General features: G+C 40.1%; 1 protein-coding gene across 1 annotated transcript in view; it reads left to right on the top strand.

Moving 5' to 3' along the window:
• Positions 1-13,335, top strand: part of LOC131490451 (transcription initiation factor TFIID subunit 4-like) — a 526,620-nt gene that overhangs the window by 487,271 nt on the left and 26,014 nt on the right. Inside the window, exon 4 of the mRNA XM_058692827.1 lies at positions 4,179-4,312. Within this exon, the coding sequence (XP_058548810.1) occupies positions 4,179-4,275 (97 nt within the window). The 3' untranslated portion in view covers positions 4,276-4,312. The remainder of the gene's footprint in view (positions 1-4,178; positions 4,313-13,335) is intronic.

Here is a 13,335-nt window from a genome sequence, read left to right as displayed (position 1 = left end):
AAAAGGCAACAATAAAGATCCCTGACAACATAGCAGGGCTAGAAATCCTGGGATTAGAATAATACCCTGTGTAGAATACGGAAGACCTAGCCGCAGAAGTTACAGCAATACAAGCTGGCTGTGGCACACACTGACCTCTACAGGTGTATCCCTGCTCCAGCACTGCCTTGGGGTCCATTAAGGCCTCCTTGTGACTGCATCACAGCTCAACCTATCCCTCCCTTTCTTCCTTCTCCTCTCATCATGGCCTGGGTGTCACTCCCAAGAACATGCCCCAATAAACTTGCTGCGTGGATATCTCAGAGTCTCAAAGTCTGTTTCCCAGGAACTCAGGCTGTGAGAAGAGAAAAGGAAAATTACATTCATGATCATTGAAACTTACAAAGTGAAAACCCTGTTCTGTCTTCTAAATTTGTTAACTAATTAGGTCAGGTATTACCTTCACCTGATTTCCTAATGAATCACAAAACTTACTTTGGTAAGTTAATAAATAGGCAACTCAGCAGCACTTTCTGTTTTGTTCTGTCAGCCTTTATTCAAGTCCTTGGTTGCAGACAGACCACACACAAACCAGAATCAAATGTGGCCAGATGTTGACATTAGAGATTCAGAGTGCAAATCCCTTTGTTGCTGCAAAGAAGGCTGAAGCAGAACTGGGGAGAAAAAAATCTCATGTCCAAATATTATTACTATCTTATTTGTCCTATTCTTCACTAAAATACTTCATAGCTAACTCTCATGTGGAGACACACAAAATGAATGTGATTCCTCAAATATGGCCCTGGTGGAATTCTTTTCTGTCACATGAAGCTAAAAAGAAGGGAAGATGTTAATGAGATGTAATAGAATAATGCACTGGAGTAGCTATAATTTTTAATCCTGGTAAAATTGTAACTTAGATTAAGATGTGGGTGACAAATTTTGAGTCTAGGCTATTTCCCCAGAAAAACACAACAATTTATATAGCCAATTTTCAATTATCTGCCCAAGGAGAAATAGCAATAATGGCAATTATCCAAAAGAGTATATAATGAACAAATTAATTTCTATTTGACTTTGAAATACTGTTTTGTATTCCAAAACCAACATTTGGATGTGGATGCCTTTTTTATTCTGTAAGGTTGCTATGCCTCAAACTTGAATACTAAAATTATACTTTCGAAATCAGATGGTAGAAAGTGGCTTATATTTTTCATCCTGTCTTGTGCAGTACATTCCTGCTTTCTATATTATTGCTGAAAATAGATATTATCTCTTAGGATATATTAAGTTCATCCTAAAGTAGAGAAAACTTGCATCTATATGTTTCCTAGTTTATATTTTCCTGGCACTGATGATAATTTAATACTTTGGTTAGAAGGACGCCATCCCTCCCTGTCCTTGCTTGGCTAAAGTTAATTATAGTTATATTTTGTGTACGTGTCAAAAAAACAAAACAAAACAGAATGGGTGGTCAAGGCAAGGAGTTATGTCCAAGTAAGATTTAAGATGTTTAAATGGAAATATCTGCCTGTGGAAAATTGAGTTGGCCATACATACATTTTCCACACAGATTTTGGCCCTGGTTTGGTTATTTTTCATTCAGTAGATGCTAAATTGTATACAAAGTTATCTGGCATAGGATCCAGCTCATGTTAGCAGTCCATAATTGCTTGTTTCCTTTACTCCTTGCTTTTCTTCATTCAATATGTTTTATATAAGATGCTTCATATGAATGCTTCATAGACCTTAACAAATGTTTATGTTTTATTCCATTCTTTTTTGTATAGAAAATATTCATTTTGTGAAAATGAGGAATTTCTTTAATATGTTAAAATAAAATCATCCAGTTGTTATCTTCCCAATGTTAATATACAATATGTGTTTCAATTCCTAAAAGCTACCTCCATGGAATTTGATTTATCACAGTTTTTTTAGATTTTATTTATTTTTATTTTCTTTATGTAATCTCTACCCACAATGTAGGGCTTGAACTCATGATCCCAAGATCAAGAGTCACATGCTCTACTGACAGAGCCAGCCAGGCACCCCCTGATTTATTATTATTAATCTATTAAGAACCATAGCATTTTAAAAGATAAGCATGAGGCTTTGCACACATTAAAAACTGGCCACATACTCTCCTGTCTTAATCTCAGTCATGTGGTGCACTCGCATTCTAGAACAGTACATTTTTATATAAGGCAGAAGATTATCAAGCATTGCAGTGCTTTCAATTGTTTGCTTTAGGACTCCTTTGCTTTGGTGTTTGACTTGGTAATTATTTGGCGTTTGACCAAAGTTGGCTTTACCTCCCTTTAAAGATCTAAATAGAGTCTTCAGTTGAACACTGGAGAGGTGGGTTATACAAAATACCCAAGCTGTGTAGACCTAGTTTCAAACCTGGTTCTACTACCTGCCAGGGTGATATTAGACCAGAGACCATCTCTCAAGGTCATGGTTATCTCATTATTAAAGTAAAGGTAATAATATAAAATGAAGAGGAATGTGGTGATGCTTACAAATAATAAATGTAAGTAAGTTAGGGTATATTAGGCATTCAATAAATGTTGGCACTGTAGCAGGATTTTCGCACAGAGAGTAGTGACACCAAGGCTTGTCTTTCCAAGAAGCGACTTTATTCATGCCAGCACTGCTCAATTGGGTTCATACCCGAAGAACTGAGCCCCAAACCCCACGTGGCATAGTTTTTTTTTTTATACCTTGTCTATTTCTTTGTCTGCCATATATGGTAACACACAAACATGTAGTCTGGTTAAGTGGTCTCATGTTACAAGGTTAAGTGGTCTCATGTTACAAGGTCGTGATGGATGTTGTCACGTAATAGCATATAGCCAGGTTGCCTTGAGGGTTTCTTTGTTTTGTTTTGTTTTGTTTTTGTTTTGTTTTCCTTTTTCTCTCCTTAGGGAGAGGACCCTACCACGTATGCATTTACAAATACTAGCATACATGTACTAAGTGCTAATACCATTCTAGGCATTTTCTGCGTATCGATTCATTTAAACCTCAGTATAATCTATGATCCAGGTACCATTATCACTATTTAAGAGAATTTAAGTCCCAGTGAGCAGCTGAGTCAGTATTTCAACCCATCCCATACACTTAGCCATCACATAGCACTGCCTCTTGTATAAACAGAGCAACCTGTTAGCAGAAACTGGAACCGGCAAGTGGATTCATTGCGGCCCCCTCAGGCCTCTGCCCATAACTCCAGCACTGCCATTCTTCCTATCTGGCCACACTGCTTAAACACCATCCCAAACAAATACCTGCAATCAGAGTTTTATTTCCTATGAGGGACCATCGTATTTTAGTCATCCAGCTTTACCCAGAACTCATTCCGTAATATAAATGGAGAGAAAATTATGCCTCTTATTATGATTTTATATAAATGCATCTTGAGACCCAAGGCTCAGATCAACTGAAGGCAGCCTCCAATGTTTCATTTAAACAGATCTGATCAGATTCAGCCAACCTCAGAGTGGTCCCAAGTGGAAGTGAAAGGTTGTAGGTAAAAGGGAAGATACTCGTGATAAGAAGCCCCAGTTCTGCCACTCACTAGCTGAGCCCTTGCCCAAGAAGCTTCTGCCCCCTGAACCGTTCACTTTCTCTCCATTTGGAAACTGAAGATGTTGCATTCGATCTTAGGTAAAAACTGGCCACCCATGAGCGAACCCTGACCCTCCGGTAGGCTTTGGCTTTAACCTCGTTTGACCTGCACAAAGTTTTGTTTAATTTATATTTATGAAATATAAAACAAGAGATTTCACATGAAAATCCTTATTTCTGTCTTCCTTTGAAAATCTGAAGCTGTGGTTTTCCTTATGCCATCAGTGAAAACCATCGGCTAGATGCGAGTGCTGGCTCCCCCTTTAAGATGGGACATGTGCTGTCCACAGCCCACCATTCCCTATTGTCTCACACCTGTCTGCCCCTCATTCATGCTGCTTACCTGGTCTTGTAGGCATATGGGTTTGCAAACCTAGGACCAGTACCGACCTTCATTTGTTCATTTATTCATTATTTTTTTTCATTTGATCAACCTGTATTCAGTGCTTTCATGCCATCTTGTCTATTGTACTTGTAACCTAAATACAAGTCTTTTTTTTTTTGACTTCTCAGAGGTGAATTAATCTCCATTGTCCCTAACATTTTCTCTCTTTTTGTTATCTGCATAGGATCCTGCAGCTTGCTAATAAGCAGCAGCTTCTCCTGGCACAAGCCACTGTCCTCATCAGACAAGCTGAGACCATGCTTTGTGCCCTGCACCTATAGTAAGAGAAAAAGTACACGGCAAGCTTTGGCCCAACAGGTAAGAGAAGAAGGCGCTGTTTGGTTATGCAGCCCGTCACTGGGGAAATTAACAGCAATTCTATAAAATCAGAAATCAACATCTAAGGACTAATGAGGAAAGCGAGACATTTCCTTTTTTCCTTTCACTACTGTTTACCTGCTATAACATATAAAATACCCTTGCCATAAGCCATAAAATAACCCTTGTTCCTGAATGATAGGGGAGAAAAAAATGAAAGCCAAACAGAGAGTGGCCTTTTTAAAAAATTCATATTTACAAGCACCTACGAAACCTTTGACTGATTTTAGTGATGGCCTCTTTTAGGATGAGACATCCGGGAGCTAAATATATCCCTCAGGTGACCTGAGACAATGCCTATTTAAAAATCCATCTCTCTAAGGCGATAGTTAATTGATTCTTGAAACTTCTTTGCTGAAATAACCTTGTCCCACAGGCAATTGCGCTTCAATTATTTCTTATTTCACTTGAAAATAATAGTCTTTTTCTATACAAAATGATAGAATAGTTATAAAAAGTATCTATAAGAACACATAGATTGTTAAAATATTTTTTATTTAAAATGATAAAACGCACAACAAATACTCAGAATATTCCTTTATACACTAACTTTTTGCCCTAAATAGCATGCTAAGTTTATTGAAATGATTGCAGCCTTCCTGGAGTATGACTCAGGAAAAGAAGCCCCCATTGGCACCAGGAGACTTGAATCATACTTTTATTTCTTCCACTATCGCCTCTGTGATTTGAGCCACTAACTTCATCTCTCCAAACTACAGTTTCCTTGCCCATGAAATGGGCTGTTATTTCACACTACTATACTTGATCTTAGCCATAAGGCCAAGAAGTGATGTTATTTCAGATTTCTAAACACCAGGCTCAGTTTGACAGTGAGGTACCACTGTAGGGGTGGGGAGCCTTGAGCTAGTTCCCTGCAAATCTGTTTGCCTAAGGCAAATTCGACAAAATGCTGGTTTGCCAAATTCCTTTCTTTTCATTATTTACAAAGTTTACAGCAATTTGCACTGGGTATGTTGGTTTTTACCATCTTTGGAGATTTCTGTGAGGTTTTAATTGATAGTTTTCCAGTTTGCTCCAAACCAACATTTGAAGGAATGCCCAGTTTGTCTTTGCCTTAGCCCTGCTGGTATTTAGGGGAGAGGATCCTCTAATAAGGAGGAATGGAGAGGCATCAGCACATAGCCAAAAAGGACATAGACTGAGGGACATGACTGTGACACCATAAGGATTCTCCAAACTGAAGACAAATATATTCAGGACTTAAATATATTAGGCAGATTGACCGTTTGGGGGAACTGTTTCATAGGATTAGCCTGCTGTTGTAGTTCTTCCTTGTAGGGATCTTATAATTCAGTGGGGGAAAAAAAAGATTAAAGTGAAAGCAGGAAATAAGTAAACAATGCAATTACAAATCGTGATGAGCACTCTGGAAAAATGAAAGGGGTGCTAAGACAGTGAAGAGCTCGACCTTGCTTCATACAGGTAGTCAGGGCAGGTGTGAGGCAGGAGAGCGGTTCCCTGTCCCTCCCCTTTGCAGGTTTGTGATAGGATTGCATCGCTTTGCTCTCCCCAAGATTCCGTGGGGCCATGGGATTTGATCTGGCCAATCAATTATGCATTAAAACGATATGTGTCTCTTCCGTGCTGGAGCATCTAATTGATGTTGCTCTAGCTCCCTTTCCCTATGGCATTCTGACAGGGCATATGGTCCAAGATGTGGTTGGTCCCTTCACCTGGAACTTGTGTGACACCAAAGAACAGAGTCCCCCAGCCAACCCACACTGGAGATGAACAGCCTACAGCATGAGCAAACAAACTTTTATTGTCTTAAGCCACTGAGATATGGAGGCTTTTTGTTAATGTAGCTTAACAGAGACAATCCAGACTATTACAAGAGACATATCTGAAGAGGCAGAAAGACAATTTGTAGAGGCTTTAAGACAAGAGGCTCTGAGCTTGGCTGGTTCACAGACTTGAAAGGCGGTCAATATGGGTGGATTATAGTAAATCAGAAAAAAGTAGCAAATAATCTTTAGAGTTCCTTCTACTCTCTCAACTCTTGCCTATTCTGACTCTGAGGCTGTTCTGATATTTATATTCCTGGCAATGCTTAGAGATAGATTAAGTAGCTGACTCTAAATGCTTTTGATTTGTTTACACAAATCAAACTCTCATATTTTATCTCTTGCCTCTGGATTATCATCGTTTTTATCAAGAACTTTGCATGTGGGCTATTGATATGATAATGCAATCCTAATGCCTTCTCAGGAGTGAGGGCCTCTATCCTTTCAGTCAATAGGAAGATGCATTTAAGTATACAGGCCATTCATAGCTGAGCTGAGGCTTGGGATGGAAAGCCCACAGCATTTCACAATTGAATAATATGTAATACTGTGCAATTTTTAAGCTTTCAGCTTTTCATATCAATTTCTAATATTCTGGCAACAGAATCTAGGGAAAAGCCCAAACTTTCATGGGACTCATCATGGCTCCTTTTATGTATATGTATGAGAGATTGTCTTTTGCACTGAAGATCTTGTTTGAAAACAAAACAAAAACCCCCTAGCAAAAAGCAAATTGCATGAGATGCAGTTTATCTTTTTTGGAAGAAAAGAAGAGCTGAGTCAGCCCTCCTGGATTTGACAACTAAGGTATTTCTTTATCCTTGACACTGCTCAGATAGAGCCACAGATATTATAACTGCCTTTATTGAAGTTTGGTAGATTTAGAGGAAATACATCCAGCTGATATTACAGTCATTCTTGTACAGTTCTTAAAGTCTTAAGGATTTTTTATTGAGGTGAATGAAATCCTGCTTAAGAAAAAGAAAAGTAGAAGAAAGGAAGGGAAATGGATCTAAAAAAAAAACTGGGTCCTTAATGTAGTCCAGGCTCAGTGTTAAGTGCTTTCATATGTAGTATTATCCCCATACAGTGGAAGAAATAGCCCAGAAAGGTTAGGATCACCCAGCCAATGAGTGGCAGACCAAGGAAGGAACAGAGGTCTTCCCCCTCTAAAAACCCTTGTCTTTCCTCTCTACCACTTAGACTAGAGTGTAAAAGTCTTCCTATACCATCACCACTATCATATCCAAAGTAGCCCAGCCTTGCATTTCTATGATCTCCAGAGTTGTCCTCTAGAAGGTAAACACTAGATCAGTCTTCATTTATTACATATATAGGTTCAGAAGAGCCTCTAAACAGAGATGGTTGTAATAAACTGTGCTCTGCTAATTGTAAATCTTCCTTTTGTTCAGCCTCATCCCGTATAATTAGCACAGTCTTAAAAATAGAAGTTTTCGATGGCATTAAAGTTCTTACACAGCACACCCTCTAATTATTTCATATCTTCACATTAGGGATAAGATACGGTGGAGGGGGTAATTCTGTTTGTTCTTTAATTACTTATAGAAGGAGTTCAGGAAAACCAGGAAAAAGATATCATTAAAATAATTTCTACATCATTCTGAGATATATACACATAGACCAAGGCCCAGGCATACATTTTTCTCATACACTTACTCCATCCTGGCTTCTGACAGCATTTTTGGCATGGTCTCAGTTATACCTGTTAGCATCTCTTTCTATCAAGGACCTACCTTTCCTTCAAGACTCAAAATCCCCTCCTCCACTGGTCTTTAAGATATCCACCATTCAAATAAAGCTCCATCTTACCATCTTCCAGGGTACTTTGTACTAATCTTAAAGCCTGTCTCTGCTCTGTTTTATAGGGTTGGGAGCTAGGGCAAAAATGGTTGGTGACTCACTCAAATATGTTTTATCTCTTTTCTTCTTGGGCATCTAACTAGACAGTATTTCCTTGCCTTTCTTAGAACTGGGAATGTCCACATGACGACTTTCTCACAATGGAGTGTGAGTGTAAATGACATGCTTCATTTGGGGGCCAGGATTTGTAGGAAGTACATGTGCCTTCTCCATGCGTACTCTCCCCTGATGCTGTTGGAGTGAGAGGAGGAACTCTGAGGCCTTCAGGGATGGAAGGAACCTGGGCTCCTAAATAACCAGGTGGAAAGCTGTCTGGCCAAGTGGGAACACCCCTATTAGGTTGTGACACAAATAAAAAATAACTATATGTTGTACTAAACTTGGAAATTTAGGGTTTATTCATTATAGCAGCTATGTGGGCTTACCTAACACAGTGTGCTCATGTTTGGAAGAATGAGGCTAGGTGTGTGTGACCCCCCTCTATTTGATAAGCCCTAGAAGGACTGGGACAAAAAAACAACCCTTCACTGTGAGCAGAATTAAACTGAATAGCTGCCTCATGTGGAAATGGAGCAGATAATCATCAAAATGAAGAGTGGAAGATACTCTAAAACATCTCTAACACCGGAGATACCATTTTGTCATTTATAAGCAACTATCCAGAATTTTGTAAATAATCTCATAGATGACTAGAGTGGAGAATTAAAGGGATACTCAGTTCCCATATTAAAATATATCCTAGTTCATTATTCATTCAAATATCCATTATTATTTCGATCAACAAGTAGGTATTAAACACATTTTATATGGCCTCACCTCACTCCGTACACAGTCCAGTGGGAGAGCCAAATATCCACTAAGTCTTTACTCTGCTTCCCACCCAGGTTCTCAGGCTTCTTATCTGTGAAAAAGAGTAATATTACATACTGCTCAGATTTTGTTGTATTTTTTACTTATATAATATTTAAATATGATTAATGTGAAATATTTAGCATTGTGCTTGACACCTGAACTTGGTAAACACTCAATAAATCTCAGCTATTATTATTTGTGTTAGTTGGGGTAAATAAGATTGTACAACAAAAAAATCTGGGTAAGAATGAGGGAAGGCTGGGGCGCCTGCGTGGTTCAGTAGGTTAAGCGGCTGACTTCAGCTCAGGTCATGATCTCGTGGTCTGTGGGTTCAAGCCCTGCATCAGGCTCTGTGCTGACAGCTCAGAGCCTGGAGCCTGCTTCAAATTCTGTGTCTCCCTCTCTCTGCCCCTCCCCTCTTGCACTCTGTCTCTTGCTGTCTCTCAAAAATGAATAAACGTTAAGAAAAAAAAAAAAAACTTGTCTTTCAAAGTGACTCCTGATATGAGAGTTGAGAGGTTAGGAATAATGTTGCACCTTTTTAAAAATGAAAACAGTATGTGCATAGGACCAGTGATGTGAGGAAGACTTGAAAAAAAAGTAAGAGTAGTTGGAATACAGAGAGCAATGAAGAAACACTGCAGAATGAGATCATGCAGAGCCTCGGGAACCATCTTGTAGTCACGCTAAGAATTTACCCTCTTCCTAAAGTGCCGTAGAAAGTCACTGAATGGTTTCAAACACGTCATGGCACAGAATGACATGATCAGCTTTGATTTTAGAAGGGTCATTGTGGCTATGAAGAAAAAATGATTGGAGGGCAACAGAAAGGAGCATGCAGGCCACTGGGAAAGTTACTGTACGAGCCAAAGCAAGAAATCCTCACAGATAGGTCAGGTGGTGGTAGTGGGGATAGAGTGAAGTAAAGATATAAGAAGTTTCTAAAGTGACATGGGAAGGACATGGTGATCAATTAAGTGCAGAGATAAGGGAGAGAGTGCTGTTAAGAATGGCTCCTGGTCTTTCACAGGGTTGTGGGTACATTTCACACAGATAAGGAACCCTAGAAGAGGATCAGGGTTGCAAGATCACAAATTTACCTTTGTACACACTACATTCAGATGCTCCCCAGAGATCCAAGAACACATGCCATGTACACAGTTGGATATATGGGTCTGGAGTTCCATAGACACATCTGAGCTAGAGTATAAATTCAAGAGTTATTGGCATATGGATAATACCTGAGACCATGGGCAGGAAAAATTTGCTTAGAGAATAGGCAAAACTTAGACCTGAGAGGAAAAGAGGGTCTAGAACCTAGCTTAAGGAATTTATAAGCAAAGAAGACTATACTAGTCAGTCAGGGTTCTCAAGACAAACAGAACCAGTGGAGTGTGTGTGTGAGTGTGTGTGTGTGTGTGTGTGTGTGTGTGTGTGTGTGTGTCTAGTTATACTTTAAGGATTGTGGTGGCTTGGGGAGTGTGAAATCTGATAGGGGAGGCCAGCAGGATGGAGACTCAGATAAGAATGACAGTTGGAGTCCCAAGGCATTCTGCTGGAAAACCAGGAATAGCAGGCATTGCAGATGAAGTCTGAAAGCAGTCTGCTGGAGAATTCCTTCTTCCTCGGGGAAGATCCACCTTTTGTTCTATTTAGACTGTCATCTAATTGGAGGAGCCCTACCCCACACCACCCCCACCACATTATGGACAGAACTCTGCTTTACTCAAAAGTCCTGGCTTAAATATAAATCTCATCTAAAACACCCTCACAGGAACATCCAGCATAATGTTTGACCACATATCTGGACACTGTGGCCCAGCCAAGTTGACCCATAAAATTAACCATCACAGAGACATAAAAGGAAAACCAGAAATAGTACTGTTTCTAGGTGCTGGGAATGTGACCTATACTGTGGTTTACAGTGTGAACCCCAGAGTCAGATGGCCTGAGTTAGAATGCTAACTCATTGTTTACTTGCCTTGTAACCTTAGGTGCTTACAGGGGACTGGACCAGCCTAGACTGGCACCCGGGTGAAACAGAATGAACAAGATGATGCTAAGCAGCTCTGGCTTTGGGCAGTGGAGGGCTGAGGAGCAGGGAGCTCTGCAAATGATACTCACCCTGCCCTCTCTCTGGCCACAGATATGGCAGTTTCCCTTCATTGTATGGCTGGCGTCCAAGAGTTTGCTTTTCTAATGCTGTGTTTATTTATGGCCTTGGATGTGCTATAACCAAAGTCCTTCCTGACCTGTGGCTCTGTCACTGAACAGACCAGAATGGAAACCAGAATATTACACAATTCATAGGTTGAAAAGAGAGAACAAGAGGAAGGTTGGCCACATCATAGTGCTCTCTCCTGGGGCTTTGTGGCAGGTATTCTCAGTGAATTTTACTGAGCCCTGGAGAGACAGCACAGAAAGATCTTTAAGCACGGTAAAGACTTCTCCAGGCAGCAAACCTGTGGCAACTCAGAGTAGTGGCTCCCCCACCTTTCCTCCTAGGCTGGCTTGTTCTTAGGTCTCTAACAGCAAGTATGATTAAGTAAGGACTTATTTTCCAGTTGCCTGGGCAAATATTTATTCAGCTGTGGGTAAGGCGCCATGCTTTCTCACCAGACTGTGACAGATCTAATGCTTTGGCTCCCTGACATCTAGGCTAGAGCAGGAAAGTAGTGGGTACTCAATAGATGTTGGTCAAATGAATTACCATAAACCATATAGTTATAAGGCATTTGGAAAATACCCTATAATATGAAAGGGTCAACAAATCCTTCTTCCCTAATAAAATCTACCTGAGATCCCACAAAGGGCTTTTCATATGTTTTCTAATAGTATAAAATATCCCTCATGCCCTAGTGAAATAAGTCTAAGATACGATGAACTTCAATGTAAATTAATTAATGTAACCCTGTTGAAAAAGGACCTATGGGCATTTGAAATAGCCAGAAAGATGATAGGCAGCGATCATATAACTCACGGTGAGATCATGACCTGAGCCAAAATCAAGAGCCAGATGCTCAACTAACGGAGTCACCCAGATGCCCCAAATCTGCTCTACCTTTTTAAATTGAAACCCAGTAGTGGACAGCCTTTATTGAGTGTTTACTGTGTGCTAAGCACAGTGCCATGAGTTTTGTGTATATGATCCCATTTGAGCCAAGAGCAACCGTGAACGATTGCTTCTGTAGCATCTTCATTTTGCAGGCTAAGAAAGAGAGGTCTATAGAGATTACAGAATGTTTCAAGACTAATACACATCTAGAAGTTGAATCTAAGTCTCTTCGTTTACACTCTCCTGTCTCCAAAATCATACACAAACTTCAGCACTTGGTGACTATTATTATAAATTTCCTGTGACATCCCTCACAACTGACTGCCACAATCTGTATATTATAACAGAGAATTTTTTTACCAAGGACACAGTGCTGCTTTTATCGAAATTAGATTTTGCTCCATGGTTTGAACCCAATTCATTTATTTGAGTCATGTTAAGTCTTAAAAAATAATCATGTAATGACCAACTTTTATGGAGTGTTTATATTTCACTATCTCAGACATTTTGCAGAAATTATTTCTAATATTAGATTGATTAGTTAAAATATTTCTAATATTGTATAGATTTATTTATATATATAAATATTAGATTTCTAATGTAATAGATATACAAAGTGTTATATTAAAGTTGGAGCAGAACAGGGGCACCTGGGTGGCTCAGTCGGTTGAGCGTCCAACTTCAGCTCAGGTCATGATCTTGCAGTTTGTGGGTTCAAGCCCTGCGTCAGGCTCTGTGCTGACAGCTCGGAGCCTGGAGCCTACTTTGGATTCTGTGTCTTCCCCTCTCTCTGCCCCTTGCCTGCTCATGCTCGCTCGCTCTCTCTCTCTCAAAAATAAACATTAAAAAAATTTTTTTTTTAAGTTGGAGCAGAACAGAAAAGCCAAGTCTTACCCCACTTATTAGTTTTATTTTCAGGCTGCAGGGGCTTCTGACTTCCCCTTTCCCCATTCTCCTCAAGTTTCATGTGCTGCCTTTCCTCCCCCTCCGCTTCCTTCTCCACCAGCCTCAGGGCCACTGCTCTCCCAGCAGAGACTCTTTGACTCACTGACTTGCCAGCCAAGAGCAGGTCTAGGAGGACAGTCCTCAGAGTTGTGGGAGGAAGGTGAGAGGAGAAGACCAGAAATGGTGGAAAGAGAAGCTGTAGGAGGGTATGTGTTCCCAAGGGAGGTACAGAGTCCAAGCAGGAGAATGGAGAAATGAACAAGGAGAGAGCACAGCTGGGCAGCCAGATCCTTCAGGTGACAAAATGGGAAAGGCAGGTGAAAGTGCCCCAGGCTATAGCAGAGTCTGGCAAAAGGGAAGGAAAAGGAAAAGAAATCTCTAGACAGCGTTGAAGATTTTTTTTTTTTTTATGAAGGAGAACCAGG

This window comes from Neofelis nebulosa, chromosome 2 (assembly GCF_028018385.1).
Source record: "Neofelis nebulosa isolate mNeoNeb1 chromosome 2, mNeoNeb1.pri, whole genome shotgun sequence".
Lineage (NCBI taxonomy): Eukaryota > Metazoa > Chordata > Mammalia > Carnivora > Felidae > Neofelis > Neofelis nebulosa.
The sequence above is the reverse complement of the archived record's forward strand: the minus strand, read 5'-3'. Positions and strand labels throughout refer to the sequence as shown.